This window comes from Oncorhynchus gorbuscha, linkage group LG08, assembly GCF_021184085.1.
Source record: "Oncorhynchus gorbuscha isolate QuinsamMale2020 ecotype Even-year linkage group LG08, OgorEven_v1.0, whole genome shotgun sequence".
Lineage (NCBI taxonomy): Eukaryota > Metazoa > Chordata > Actinopteri > Salmoniformes > Salmonidae > Oncorhynchus > Oncorhynchus gorbuscha.
This window is the reverse complement of record NC_060180.1, coordinates 67,520,706-67,536,754: the sequence shown is the minus strand read 5'-3', so window position 1 is coordinate 67,536,754 and position 16,049 is coordinate 67,520,706. Positions and strand designations below refer to the sequence as shown.

Below are 16,049 nucleotides of genomic sequence, written 5' to 3'. Positions count from 1 at the left end.
AGGAAACAGACAGATATAGCGAAGGAAATTACATAAGTAATGGAGTCCACGTGAGTTCAATGAGCGCTGATGCCTGTGATGGGGAAAGGCAGGTGTGCGTACTGAAGGTTGCTTGAGTGCGTAATTTTGGGGAGTCTGGCGCCCTCGAGCGCCAGAGGGAGGAAGAGCGGGAGCAGGCGTGACAGTACCCCCCCCCCCTGGGGCCGCCACCCAGCGCCCCACCTGGGCGAACCGGCCGAGACATAGGCGTTGGGCAAGCCGGCTGGGGGAGGGGGAGGAAGAGCGGGAGCAGGCGTGACAGTGTACCCTTGGTTTGTCCGCCGCTGTCAACATACCTGGAAAGAGCCAGGGCGGCTATTCTCACGACCAACTCCAGGTATCGTCGACAAGCTGACCGTCGCTGGACCCCAGCTCCCCGCTACCACATTGGGCAGAGGGTATGGCTTTCAACTCGGGATCTGACCCTTTGGGTAGATCCCGAAGGGATCGATTCATTGGTCCTCGGTTCATTGGCCCTCGGTTTGACCTCGGTTCATTGGTCCTTTTCCCATCTCCAGAGTCCTGAGTTCCACTGCTGTCCGTCTTGTGTTACCCCGTACCCTCCGTATTCCCCCTACCTCCCATGTGTCTAGGATTAAGCCTTTGTCTCACTGTCCTTTGTCTTCTGTCTCCAGGCCCATCCCCCCCCCCGGGTTATTGGTGGCCAGCCAGTGTATACGGTAAGACACCTCCTGAAGGTTCGACCACGGAGCAGGGGTTTCTAGTACCTGGTTGACTGGGAGGGTTATGGCCCGGGGGGAGTGGTGGGTTCCTGCTAAAGACATATTGGACCCGGCCCTCGTCGTCAATTTCCACCGCCGACACCCCGGTCAGCCAGGTATGCGCCCAGGTAGGATGCCAGAAGGCGTCCCTGGGGGGGGTACCGTCACGCCCTGATCTGTTTCACCTGTTCCTGTGATTGTCTCCACCCTCTCCAGGTGTCACTTATTCTCCACAGTGTATTTATCCCTGTGTTTCCTGTCTCTCTGTGCCAGTTTGTCTTGTATGTTCCAAGTCAACCAGCGTTTTTCCCGTTCTCCTGCTTTTTGCATTCTCCTTTTTCTAGTCCTCGCAGTTTTGACCCTTGCCTGTTTCTGTACTCTGTACCCGCCTGCCTGACCATTCTGCCTGCCTTGACCACGAGCCTGTCTGCCACTCTGTACCTCCTGGACTCTGATCTGGTTTTTACCTTTTTGCCTGTCCATGACCATTCTCTTGCCTACCCCTTTGGATTAATAAACATTGTAACACTCCAACCATCTGCCTCCTGTGTCTGCATTTGGGTCTCGCCTTGTGCCTTGATACATTTACCCAGTGGTGGAAAAAGTACCCAATTGTCAATTGTAAAAGTCTAAAAGTATTTTGCTTTAAATATACTTAAGTATCAAAAGTAAATGTAATTGCTAAAATACAGTTAAGTAGCAAAAGTAAAAGTATAAATAATTTCAAATTCCTTATGTTAAGCAAACTAGACGGCAACATTGTCTTGTTTTTTAAATTTACAGATAGCCAGAGGCACACTCCAACACTCAGACATAATTTACAAATGAAGCATGTGTTTAGTGAGTCAGTCAGATCAGAGGCAGTAGGGATGACCAGAGATGTTCTCTTGATAAGTGTGTGAATTAGACAATTTTCCTGTTCTGCTAAGCATTCAACATGTAAAAAGTAATTTTGGGAGTAAAAAGTACATAATTCTCTTTAGGAATGTAGTGAAGTAAAAGTAAACGTCGTCAAAAATATAAATAGTAAAGTAAAGATACCCAAAAAAACAACTTAAGTAGTACTTTAAAGTATTTTTACTTAAGTACTTTACACCACTGCATTTACCTCTATCCCAGAAATCACTGCTGTCAATGGAGCCCTTTTCTTGAGAGAAAACAATTCACATCTTATGTCCCCATTCGTTACACGCAGAGCACCTATTCCCTCTGACCAGCAGAAACACAAACAATTATCACAAGACAATTATCACCTTCACCGATTCCACAGCATCCAACTGTTTTCACCCATCCTGAAACCACAAATGGATTAGCCTGAAGGCAAAGGTTCACTTTTCACAAAATTACCCTCCTACCGTCGCTGACTCATATTTATCCTGACCATCGGTGCAATCCTCAGGCTCCGAGAACTTCATCACACCTGCCATCTCCAATACCTTGCCCTCACTCACTTCCAATTCTCCTCCTGTCTTAAATCTGGCGTACAGCTCCCTCTGCTTCCCCCTCATCTTCCCTCTCTCTCTTCGACCTCCTCTGCCTCTCTTTTTCCTTCCATTACTCCTCTGTATTCCAAGTATACGTCTCCATATGATATTGCACTTCTCCTGACATACATCTTGTTCTTGTCCTCTGAAGGGACGCCATTTTCATAAACGCAGATGTATCTTCCGAAACAGTCTGACAGCCATTAGGCCTACTGGGCACTCCTTATAGCTCTCCCACTCTAAAATGAACTAGGCCGCCTACACTGCTTCTGGTCAGGGGGTAATAACCTTTTCATGAAGTGGACAGCAAAGGGGGGAAAATTCAAGGAAACCCCTTTGCTTGATTGTAAAATATTTTCTGTGTTCCATTGCTGTAAAAGGGAGATGGAAGCGGGCAGTTGGCCAAGCAAACAACACGTGTGTCATAACAAGGGAGAGCAGTGAAACCGACAATATCAAATATATTTTACAATTTTTTATTTAACCAGGTAGGCTAGTTGAGAACAAGTTCTCATTTGCAACTGCGACCTGGCCAAGATAAAGCATAGCAGTGTGAACAGACAACACAGAGTTACACATGGAGTAAACAATTAATAATAATAATAATAATAATATATGCCATTTAGCAGACGCTTTTATCCAAAGCGACTTACAGTCATGTGTGCATACATTCTACGTATGGGTGGTCCCGGGAATTGAACCCACTACCCTGGCGTTACAAGCACCATGCTCTACCAACTGAGCTACAGAAGGACCACCATTAACAAGTCAATAACACAGTAGGAAAAAACAAAAAGGGGAGTCTATATACAAGATGTGATTAATGCAGCCATAAAATGTGTATTTCTATCCAAAGCCAGTCTAATGCTGTCACGCCTTGGTCTTAGTATTTTGTGTTTTCTTTATTTATTTGGTCAGGCCAGGGTGTGACATGGGTTATTGTGGAGTGTTTTTTGTCTTGGGGTTTTGTGGGGTGTCTAATTAGTCTATGGCTGCCTGAGGCGGTTCTCAATCAGAGTCAGGTGATTATCGTTGTCTCTGATTGGGAGCCATATTTAGGCAGCCATATTCTGTGAGTGTTTTTGTGGGTGATTGTTCCTGTCTCTGTGTAGTTGTTCACCAGACAGGCTGTATAGGTTTTCTCGTTCCGGTTGTTGTTTTTGTATATTATAAGTTATTTCATGTCTCGTTCACTTTTATTAAAGAACATGAGTAACCACCACGCGCATTTTGGTCCGATCCTTATTCTACCTCTTCGTCAGTGGAGGAGATAGAAGAACGCTGTTACAAAATGCAAAGCCAGGTGTGACATTTTTCTCAAGCAAGGAAAGGCTCAAAGGCTGTTATGCCAAATGCCCTCAAATGAAGGAATTTCTGAACAAGAATGTAGGGTTTATTACAGTTGCATCATTTGTAAACAATTACTTGATTCACCATTAAAGGATTTATTTCATTTTGATATGCCTCACCATGGGAAGGCATAAGTGCATGCATATGTTATGACAGGTCAATTTATTGCATACAGAGCAAAATGTATTAAAAATAAACAGAATGGATTTTGCAGCTTTCCCAGGGTTGTCATCAGAGCAACACAAGACACTGATTTTTGTTGTTGCTGCATAGCACACTAGTTCTGTATGACAGACTGAACAATAAAATGGTATCTACTATAAATAATATAAGCTATAGCTGACCCCTAAAATATGTTGATGGTGTCATTCAGCATTTTCCCCATTAGATTCTGCATATTCTACCTAGTTCGAGTATATCCACAATGGTCTTTAACCCTCTTCATTGTGAACATACAGAAACTGAAACAGGGTTCTAACTTTGACACAGTAGGACGTGAACAGTTATCTTCAGCAAATACATTGGACAATTTAGGAGAATGAACTCTCTGTCTCACTCCGTCAGCACAAATGTAGCTTGGCATTGTCATCTGTGTTAGAAAAAGTGCTCACCAATACTCAACACTTAGGATTGTACCCAACTTTCTGTGAAAGTCCCATGTTCAGCGTTGGTGAATAATTTAATAACTTTCAACTAGCCTGTTAAATTTATATAAAAAGCTTACATATTCAGTAAGAAAACATGCATGCAAGTTGCTTTCCAGGCAACAGGGGTCGAACATTCATTTATCTGCTTTCCAAGATGTCAGTTTCAGAACAGAAGCCAGTCCAGCCACCTGTTCCAAATCTCTCAGCGCTGAGAGAGCGGCATTACAAGAGGTCACAGGGTCATTCGGTTGAAACAATCTCTTTCATGTCATTTCTGTCCAGACTGGAGGCCATGTTTGACGCTCTCAGCTGCCACGCCAGCAAGCTTCACCTTTCGATCTTGATAACTTGCTCGCACATAATGGAGAGGTACTGGGTGAGTTTGACCATGAAGATGATGGCGGTGCCCCCCGTGAGCATACAGGAGGGCCAGAAGAGCGAGTGGAAGACGGGACTGTGGCCGTACTGCCGGGTCATGAGGACACTCTCCTGCTGGTCGCTGGGGTCGTAGTAGCACAGGACCTGGTGGTGCGGCTTCAGGCGCTCTGAGATGTTCACGATAATGTGTTGCATGGCATTGGTGTCCTTCTGGCACTGTGGCACGTAGAAACACTGGAAATAGGAAAGTGGGTGGGTGACATTGATGTTAGTTCGGGGGCTTTCTGCATGCATACCTAACCTACAGGCTTAGTAAGCATCCTTTGATAGTCAACATAAATATTTATTTGTATAAACATTTGTTCCTGTTGAGAGAAACAGGTACATAGCGCATCATGAGTCATGCATAGGGCTAGGAGTTTCCCAGACCACCTGAACAGGAAGAAGCAGGCCTGCTAGCTCACATGCTGGCCATATTAATTTGGGAAAAGGTCAAAACACATGAAACATTCAGGGCCATTTAGCTAGCTAGCTTGCTGTTGCTAACTAATTTGTCATGGGATATAAACACTGGGTGTTTTTTTTACCTGAAATGTACAAGGTCCTTTTTTTCTGTATCTTTGTAGAATTTGAATCACTCAAATTGTGTGTTCTCTTCTCAGACAATTAATTCACAGATAAAAGGGGAAACCTAGTTATTTTATTGTAATCTCTCCTCCATCGGTATTCTTCTTCTTCTGTGGACTTTATATGGCAGTTGGCAACCAACTTTAAGGTGCATTACCACCACCAACTGGACTGTAGTGTGGACCTTGGTTCATCTTTCAATCACCCACGTGGCTATTGTCACACTCGTTGAAAGGAGTAGACCAAGGCGCAGCGTGCGTAGAGTTCCTAAATATGATCCCCAATCAGAGACAACAATAAACAGCTGTCTCTGATTGGGAACCATACCAGGCCAACATAAACCATTAACCACCTAGATGACCCACCCTAGTCACTATCACGGCCCAACCAGCAGAGAATAAACAGCTCGCTATGGTCAGGGCATGACAGTACCCCCCCCCAAAGGTGCGGACTCCGACCCCAAAACCTGACTCAATAGGAGAGGGTTCGGGTGGGCATCTACCGTCGGGGGGGCGGCTCCAGTGCGGGGGGTTGTACCCTCTCCGCTCGCAGATATGATGTCTTTCTCCATGGCGGCTCTGGTGCGGGGATCGTCGCAGGAGGAACCAGACCGTGTGTCGTCGCTGGAGGCACCGGACTATATATCGTCGCCGGAGGAACCGGACCGTAGATCATCACAGGAGGCTCTGGACTGAGAACCCCTGCTAAAGGCTCTGAACTGCAGACCATCGCTGGAGGCTCTGGATTGCCGACCGTCGCTGGAGGCTCTGGACCGCCGACCGCCACTGGAGGTTCCGGACTGTCGACCGTCTCAGGAGGTTCCGGACTGTAGGCCTTCTCAGGAGGTTCCGGACTGTAGGCCGTCTCAGGAGGTTCCGGACTGTAGGCCTTCTCAGGAGGTTCCCGACTGTAGGCCTTCTCAGGAGGTTCCGGACTGTAGACCGTCTCAGGAGGTTCCGGACTGTAGACCGTCTCAGGAGGTTCCGGACTGTAGGCCTTCTCAGGAGGTTCCGGACTGTAGGCCGTCTCAGGAGGTTCCGGACTGTAGGCCTTCTCAGGAGGTTCCGGACTGTAGGCCTTCTCAGGAGGTTCCGGACTGTAGACCATCTCAGGAGGTTCCGGACTGTAGATCGTCTCAGGAGGTTCCGGACTGTAGACCGTCTCAGGAGGTTCCGGACTGTAGGCCTTCTCAGGAGGTTCCGGACTGTAGGCCGTCTCAGGAGGTTCCGGACTGTAGGCCTTCTCAGGAGGTTCCGGACTGTAGGCCTTCTCAGGAGGTTCCGGACTGTAGACCGTCTCAGGAGGTTCCGGACTGTAGATCGTCTCAGGAGGTTCCGGACTGTAGGCCTTCTCAGGAGGTTCCGGACTGTAGGCCTCCTCAGGAGGTACCGGACTGTGGACCGTCTCAGGAGGTTCCGGACTGTAGACCGTCTCAGGAGGTTCCGGACTGTAGACCGTCTCAGGAGGTTACAGACTGTAGACCATCGCTGGAGGTTCCGGACTGTGATACGTCACCGGAAGCTCTGGACTGGGAACTGTCGCCGGAAGCTCTGGACTGGGAAATGTTGCTGGAAGCTCAGGACTGTGGAGGAGCACTGGAGGCCTGATGCATGGTGCTGGCACTGGTGGTACCGGGCTGGTGACACGCACCTCAGGGCGAGTGCAGGGAAGAGGCACAGGAAGTACTGGACTGTGGAGGCGCACTGGAGGCCTGATGCGTGGGATCGGTACAGGTGGCACCGGGGTCATGACACACACATCAGGGCGAGTGTGGGAAAGAGGCACAGGACTTACTGGACTGTGGAGGCGCACTGGAGGCCTGATGCGTGGGACCGGTACAGGTGGCACCGGGCTGATGACAGGCACATCAGGGCAAATTTGGGGGCTGCCTCTCGGGCTTCCGTCGTGGTACTGAATTTCGGAGTCGCCGTTGCTCCTCCTTCGCTGCCTCTGCCTACTTCCATGGCAGGGTCTTATCCCCTGCCATAACTTCCTCCCATGTCCATGATGTCCTCCACTCACTTTTCTCCCGGGCATAGGATCCCTGCTCCTCCTGACCACGCTGCTTGGTCCTTTGGTGGTGGGATCTTCTGTCACGCTCGTTGAAAGGAGTAGACCAAGGCGCAGCAAATAAAACAAACAAGCACAAACGAAACGTGAAGCTACTGGTGTGCACACAGGCAAGTATCTGTAGACAAGATCCCACCAAGCACAATGAGGAAATGGCTCCCTAAATATGATCCCCAATCAGAGACAACGATAAACAGCTGTCTCTGATTGGGAACCATACCAGGCCAACATAAACCATTAATCACAGAGATGACCCACCCAAGTCACTATCACTCCCCAACCAACAGAGAATAAACAGCTCTCTATGGTCAGGGCGTGACAGCTATATGCTCCTAAAAACCAATGAGGAGATGGAAGAGGTAGGACTTGCAGTGTGTTAAGCGTCTAAAATAGAACCAAGTTCTATTTTAGTGCCTGGCTACTCAGACGCTCGCCGACGCACGCAAGCAGTTTAGACGAAATGAGTGAATAACATGCATGTGTACATATGGTGTGGTCAGAATATCACAAGCCCCGTGTCAACATACGCTATCCAGTCTTTCACAACCTCCGTTCTGACCCTCCGTTCACCTCAAAGTTGGCGTCCCAGCTCTCCTCATTGTGGGATAAGCGGCTGACCCTGCCCGTGGTGTTGACACTGACGTAGACCTGCAGACAGGGGTACTTGGAGCCTCTCCAGCAGTCCGAGCCACAGCTGTAAGAGCAGTTCATGTCTGCCGTGATGGTGGAGTTGAGCACGATACAGACACTCCCCTCTGTCCACACACTATATGGAGAGATAAAGGTCATAGTTCAAGGCTATTGTAGGATTTACACAGTGGCATGTAAATATAGATTTCTCTCTGTATTCAAATCAAATTGCAGAAAGATGTTGGGGTGTAAAAATACCAGGTAGAGAGGTAGATGCGTCATTTTCACATTTCAATTTAGCATTTAAGCATTGCATTTTAGAATTGGCGCTGATAACCCTCCATAATACTGTGGCATGCTGTGCAGTGACTTGCACAAAGAAAAGACTGACAAACAAACATACCGCATAAACACTACAAAGGCAGATTGATTGAATTACAGTCTTTAAGAATGAAGGAAAGCAGAGACCGCCCAAAAGTTCAAAATCCACACAAAACAATCCACTGTCAGATTGATAGTCCAGTACCTGTCTGCATAGGAGCGCAGTACAGTGATGCCCAGGACAAAGTACATCATGGCCGACGCAATGACCATGCCCAGGCCTAGGAGAATAGCCCGGTCCTCCCCAGCCTTCATAGCTGTCATCGTCTTCTTCTTGTCCAGCAGGTCAACATCTCGGAATTTCTGGTAGATGGACCTGAGGTAGTGGTCAGGCCAGTGTTGGGGTCAAGTCCATTTCAATTCATTTTACAAAGAGGATTTTATTAGTTTGTTGAATCAGTTGACATTTTTCTCAATTTAAATTAGGAGAACCATTATCTGTTTCCTTCTTGGAGGAACCCCCACTGCATGTCAGAAAAAAAATATTAAAATGAATGACTAAAATATAGTGTTTTTAAGGGTGACAGTGTACCTCGTCGCTTCTCCTCCTGATGCTGCCCATCCCGCACTTTTGGTACCTGTCACAAAGAGCCTCTTTCCAGATGTCTCACGACCTCCTCTTCTCACAGAAGAAGTGTTGCGGAAAGACTGATGGAATGACCTGCACAAAATAACAGTCTGTTATCACTCTAGACCAGTGGTTCCCAACCTTTTTTTGGGTTACTGTACCAGCAACTGAATTTTGCTCTTACCGGAGTACCCCTGAAGTACCCCGTCATGTGCATTTTACCAGTAGGCCAATGGTTTTATGAGTCTTCTCAAGTACCCTCTGTGGATAGGCCAAGTACCCCTGGTTGGGAATCACTGCTCTATTCAATATACCTGTTTGTTCTCAGACACTCGCCAACAGTTCAACTTTCTGGACAGTTGGCAATGAGATATACTACTGCAGGGTTTCCTAAACTCGGTCCTCCGGACCCCAAGGGGTGTATGTTAACTACCCTGTTAACTAGCCTGTTAACTACCCTGTTAACTAGCCTGTTAACTACGCTGTTAAATATGCTGTTAAACTAGCCTGTTAACTAGCCTGTTAACTACGCTGTTAACTACTCTGTTAACTAGCCTGTTAACTACCCTGTTAACTAGCCTGTTAACTACGCTGTTAAATATGCTGTTAACTACCCTGTTAACTACGCTGTTAAATATGCTGTTAACTACCCTGTTAACTAGCCTGTTAACTAGCCTGTTAACTATGCTGTTAACTACCCTGTTAACTACGCTGTTAAATATGCTGTTAACTACCCTGTTAACTACGCTGTTAACTACCCTGTTAACTACCCTGTTAAATATGCTGTTAACTACCCTGTTAAATATGCTGTTAACTACCCTGTTAAATATGCCGTTAACTACCCTGTTAACTACCCTGTTAAATATGCTGTTAACTACCCTGTTAATTACCCTGTTAAATATGCTGTTAACTACCCCGTTAACTACCCTGTTAACTACCCTGTTAAATATGCTGTTAACTACCCTGTTAACTACCCTGTTAAATATGCTGTTAACTACCCTGTTAAATATGCTGTTAACTACACTGTTAAATATGCTGTTAACTACCCTGTTAAATATGCCGTTAACTACCCTGTTAACTACCATGTTAACTACCCTGTTAAATATGCTGTTAACTACCCTGTTAACTACCCTGTTAAATATTCTGTTAACTACCCTGTTAAATATGCTGTTAACTACCCTGTTAACTACCCTGTTAAATATGCTGTTAACTACCCTGTTAAATATGCTGTTAACTACCCTGTTAAATATGCCGTTAACTACCCTGTTAACTACCCTGTTAAATATGCTGTTAACTACCCTGTTAAATATGCTGTTAACTACCCTGTTAACTACCCTGTTAAATATGCTGTTAACTACCCTGTTAAATATGCTGTTAACTACCCTGTTAAATATGCTGTTAACTACCCTGTTAACTACCCTGTTAAATATGCTGTTAACTACCCTGTTAAATATTCTGTTAACTACCCTGTTAAATATGCTGTTAACTACCCTGTTAACTACCCTGTTAAATATGCTGTTAACTACCCTGTTAAATATGCTGTTAACTACCCTGTTAAATATGCTGTTAACTACCCTGTTAAATATGCCGTTAACTACCCTGTTAACTACCCTGTTAACTACCCTATTAAATATGCTGTTAACTACCCTGTTAACTACCCTGTTAAATATTCTGTTAACTACCCTGTTAAATATGCTGTTAACTACCCTGTTAAATATTCTGTTAACTACCCTGTTAAATATGCTGTTAACTACCCTGTTAACTACCCTGTTAAATATGCTGTTAACTACCCTGTTGACTACCCATTATATTGTGCCATTACTACATAAGATTTTCGACTACTAGATAGTACAGATAGACAGATCAACAGTAGTTATACATTTTGCTCAATAGCGATTTCATAGATTATATATCAAGGAATGAAATGGCATGAATCACACTCAATGACAGATTGTCAACTATAACATTAATTTAGATTAATGATGGTAATTCATTGTATTTCTTCACCGTAAATCTTCAGTCAACCCGCTTATGACCACTCTTGCCCACTTTCGTGTCATGGGAACAACACTGAACTAGAACACTATTGTTTGAAACATAGCTTTACCATCACAGAGAAACATGTTAAAAGATGCTCTACTGTTCTTTCAAGATAGTTGTGCAACTCAAAGACAGAAAGCCTACCTGTGTTCCATAACTTTGACGTCAAATTCACCATGTGTGAAAGCTCAAAGATAGAGATAGAGCAAAAGAAAGCCTACCTGTGCTGCATGACTTTGCTGTCAAATTCACTACGTGTGAAAGCCAAGGTGTTGACAAAATATTATTTGGTTTATACAATTCAAAAGTAACGACTAAGTATTTATCCAATGACATCAACAAGTACGTGGTCGTGATCCACCATAATCAGGAAGAAGAACAAATGACTTGAATAGGACAGAAATGTTCCTTTAATATAGTTGACATTCAGGTGCAGCGCCACCAGCTAAACAAACATCTCATTTTGCAACACAAAGAAACGTTAATAAGGTGAGACAGGAGGATCGATGAACATGGATAAAAGGTGTTAATGTCGATTAACTTATCATGAAAGACGTAGCTCCTGGAGCATGAACCATATGAATGCAACCCCTGTCAACACAAACTCATTGTGTCCTCTCATTTAACATCAACAACTTGCCAAGGCGGGCACACTGAATCATGGTCACTGAACATTCCACCCAATAGCACACAGCTTTCTCCCATTAAAAGTCGCATGCATATTCAATTGGGCAGCAGCCAGGGCCATGTTCTTTAGCACTGGGGATTTTAGCATGTAAATCATGGTGGGGCAAAACATAAAAACATGTGTTATGTAGATTGTCGACGTGATTCATGATGATGACTGCTTGTCTAGCTTGCTAGCTAAGACGTTTAAAGTATGATGTTGACATGATCAGTCCAATCAAAACTACCGTAGATATGTGATTTGACGTCGTTTTGTCCGTTGCCAATGACCGTGAGCCTTCTTGAATGGGCACTTCTAATGTAACTCTATGGCAGCTCTCCCTGTAGATTTTGCTGTGACGTAGTGTCCCCATGAGTGACAGAACACTGAGCCAATCGCGGGGAAACTAAAGAACATTACCAACCCTTGCGCTCCGTATTTTCCGCTGGCTGCCCCAGGTACTCTACAAATTGTATCATGGAAACAGACAGTTCATTTAAGCAGTGAAAATGCATTTTCCACATTTTGTTACATTACAGCTTTATTCTAAAATTGATTACATAAATAAAAATATCAGCAATCTACACAAAATACCCCATAATGACAAAGTGAAAACATGTTTTTAGACACTTTTTGCACATTTCTTAAAGATAAAAAAACAGAAATAAGTTATTTACATAAGTATTCAGAACCTTTGCTATGAGACTCGAAATTGAGCTCAGGTGCATCCTGTTTCCATTGATCATTCTTGAGTTTCTACAACTTGATTGGAGTCCACCTGTGGTAAATTCAATTGATTTGACATGATTGGGAAAGGCACACCTGTCTATATGAAGTCCCACATTTGTAAGTTCATGTAAGAGCAAAAAACAAGCCATGTGAGGTCCAAAAGAATTGTCCGTAAAGCTCAGAGACAGGATTGTGTCGAGGTACAAATCTGGGGAAGGGTACCAAAACATTTCTGCATCATTGAAGGTCCAAGAACACAGTGGCTTCTATCATTCTTAAATGGAAGAAGTTTGGAATCACCAAGAGACTTCCGAGAGCTGGCCATCTGCCCAAACTGAGCAATCGGGGGAGAAGGGCCTTGGTCAGGGAGGTGGGATAACCTTCCAAAAGGACAACCATCTCTACAGTACTCCACCAATCAGACCTTTATGGTAGAGTGACCAGGCAGAAGCCACTCCTCAGTAAAAGGCACATGACAGCCCACACAAAGTTTGCCAAAAGGCACCGAAAGAATCTCAGACCATGAGAAACAAGATTCTCTAGTCTGATGAAACCAAGATTGAACTCTTTGGCCTGAATGCCAGGTGTCACGTCTGGAGGAAACTTGGCAGCATCCCTACTGTGAAGCATGGTGGTGGCAGCATCATGCTGTGGGGATGTTTTTCAGTGACTGGAATACTAGTCAGGATCGAAGGAGATGAACGGAGCAAACTACAGAGATATCCTTGATGAAAACCTACTCCAGAGCGTTCAGGACCGCTGACTGGGGTGAAAGGCCACCTTCCAACAGGACAATGACCCTAAGCAGACATCCAAGACAACGCAGTAGTAGCTTTGGGACAAGTCAAATCAAATCAAATTTTATTGGTCACATACACATTGTTTGCAGATGTTAGCATCGTAGCACCATTCGGTGCAAAAACTCGACTTACCAGTTGCGGCCCACTTGTTGGAAGCAAACCACTCGATTTCGTCCCTACATTATATCGGCATTGAACATGTCACCCTCCCTAGGAGAGGGGGTGACCTCGACAATTTATTATTAAAACGAGAGGCTGCCTGGATCTTTAATTTAAGGACTCTTGCTCCCTCTCTCAACGTGGACTTTGATCTGAAAACATTCTAGTGATTATTGTGATTTTGCTACTCATTGTAAATGTTTGTAGGCCTATGTAGCCAAATTGTATCTATGATCGGAAAGAAACCAGGGATGTGTGTGTTTTGGGGCCCTTTAACAGAATGGGACTGGCAGAACGGATGTTGTATGTGGAGGATGAGGGCTGCAGTAGGTATCTCAGAAAAGAGGGTTTTATAAATAAGCATCAACCAGTGGGTCTTGCAACGGGTATACAAAGAAGACTAGTTTACAGAGGAGTATAGAGTGCAGTGATGTGTCCAATAAGGAGATTTGGTGGCAAATCTGATGGCCCGAATGGTAAAGAACATCTAGCTGCTCGAGAGCACCCTTACTTGCCGATCTATAAATTACATCTCAGTCATCTATATATATTAATTTCAGGACTTACTGGAGAAAATGGGAGACAGTATTCAACTAACCATTGTTGTGGAAAATTAGATCCAAAGATTAAATCAGAGACTATTTAATTATATAATAGAAAAATCTTTAGTACAAGCAGCTGCAGTGGAGATGTACCTCTGGTTTCACAGGGAAAAACTCCATGAGTAAATGGTTCCATGTCTCTTATATTGTGGGAGGTGACGATACAATCATATTGTTTACACAACAGTTCTTTATACAAGCAAAGGTTCCGGGAACACAATGGCCTTGTGTTAGGGTGCAGACATACCAGGAGTATTATGAAAGGCATGACATCACAGTCCAACACAGAACATATCCCCTTGAGAAGTTACAACAGCTCACCCCACATTCTGCCATCACACCATCATAAAGCCCCCTACACATAAACATGGAGAAGAACATATTGGTTATAGATGGTTGCGTACGTTTTACAGTCACCACCATTTTGAGAGTGTAATTAATGCTGTACCTCTCTGTATTCCCATTATCTCTCTAATGACGCATGTCCTCCTAATGCCGCTGACCTTGTGTGACAAACTCCATGCTACTTTATTACTCTCAAATGCTTTCCCAGCTTTTAGTTTTGTATTACAGTATAATCACCCCACCTCTGAATTTGTTGAATGTGTCAGTGTCAATTTGTTGATGTGTTGATGCTTTTGTTCATGTCAAATCATTAGAAAGTGTTATAAATGTCAACTTTCCAACTTGTACTTTTCGCTTGTTAAATGTGATGTTCAAAGTATGATTGAAATACACTTACATCAGAAACCAATGTGTTTGAGTTGACATTACATGAGTTTGAGTTGACATTACATGAGTTTGAGTTGACATTACATGAGTTTGAGTTGACATTACATGTGTTTGAGTTGACATTACATGAGTTTGAGTTGACATGACATGAGTTTGAGTTGACATTACATGTGTTTGAGTTGACATTACATGAGTTTGAGTTGACATTACATGAGTTTGAGTTGACATTACATGTGTTTGAGTTGACATTACACATGAGTTTGAGTTGACATTACATGAGTTTGAGTTGACATTACATGTGTTTGAGTTGACATTACATGTGTTTGAGTTGACATTACATGTGTTTGAGTTGACATTACATGAGTTTGAGTTGACATTACATGTGTTTGAGTTGACATTACAAATAATATTGAGTTGACATTACATGAGTTTGAGTTGACATTACATGAGTTTTAGTTGACATTACATGTGTTTGAGTTGACATTACATGAGTTTGAGTTGACATTACAAATAATATTGAGTTGACATTACATGAGTTTGAGTTGACATTACAAATAATATTGAGTTGACATTACACATGAGTTTGAGTTGACATTACAAATAATATTGAGTTGACATTACACATGAGTTTGAGTTGACATTACATGAGTTTGAGTTGACATTAAAATAAGATTGAGTTGACATGACATATGAGTTTGAGTTGACATTACAAATAATATTGAGTTGACATTACACATGAGTTTGAGTTGACATTACAAATAATTTGAGTTGACATTACATGAGTTTGAGTTGACATTACATGTGTTTGAGTTGACATTAAACATGAGTTTGAGTTGACATTACATGAGTTTGAGTTGACATTACAAATAATATTGAGTTGACATTATACATGAGTTTGAGTTGACGTTACAAATAATATTGAGTTGACATTACATGAGTTTGAGTTGACATTAAATATGAGATTGAGTTGACATTACACATGAGTTTGAGTTGACATTAAATATGAGATTGAGTTGACATGACATATGAGTTTGAGTTGACATTAAAATGAGTTTGAGTTGACATTACATGAGTTTGAGTTGACATTACAAATAATATTGAGTTGACATTACATATGAGTTTGAGTTGACATTACAAATAATATTGAGTTGACATTACACATGAGTTTGAGTTGACATTAAATATGAGTTTGAGTTGACATGACATATGAGTTTGAGTTGACATTAAATATGAGATTGAGTTGACATGACATATGAGTTTGAGTTGACATTACAAATAATATTGAGTTGACATTACACATGAGTTTGAGTTGACATTAAATATGAGATTGAGTTGACATGACATATGAGTTTGAGTTGACATTACAAATAATATTGAGTTGACATTACACATGAGTTTGAGTTGACATGACATATGAGATTGAG

At 43.4% G+C, this 16,049-nt stretch overlaps 1 protein-coding gene across 1 annotated transcript; it reads right to left on the bottom strand.

Annotated features, from left to right (window-relative positions):
- Positions 1 to 3,442: 3,442 nt before the first annotated feature.
- LOC124042086 (calcium-activated potassium channel subunit beta-2-like) lies at positions 3,443 to 11,472 on the bottom strand. Its single transcript, XM_046360410.1, has 5 exons — positions 11,158 to 11,472; positions 8,861 to 8,989; positions 8,474 to 8,644; positions 7,888 to 8,083; positions 3,443 to 4,854 (listed from the first exon to the last, which is right to left on the bottom strand). The coding sequence occupies exons 1-5, from the start codon at positions 11,166 to 11,168 to the stop codon at positions 4,570 to 4,572; spliced, it is 792 nt and encodes a 263-aa protein (XP_046216366.1). The 5' UTR covers positions 11,169 to 11,472; the 3' UTR covers positions 3,443 to 4,569.
- Between the last annotated feature and the right edge of the window lie 4,577 nt (positions 11,473 to 16,049).

What these genes read in the sequence shown, in the direction of transcription:
- LOC124042086 (XM_046360410.1), bottom strand. An exon ending in TCAGGAGGAGAAGCGACGAG is followed by an intron (nt 8,645 to 8,860) that starts GTACACTGTCAC and finishes CCACTACCTCAG; the next exon opens with GTCCATCTACCAGAAATTCC. An exon ending in GCTGGGACGCCAACTTTGAG is followed by an intron (nt 4,855 to 7,887) that starts GTGAACGGAGGG and finishes TCCTATTTCCAG; the next exon opens with TGTTTCTACGTGCCACAGTG.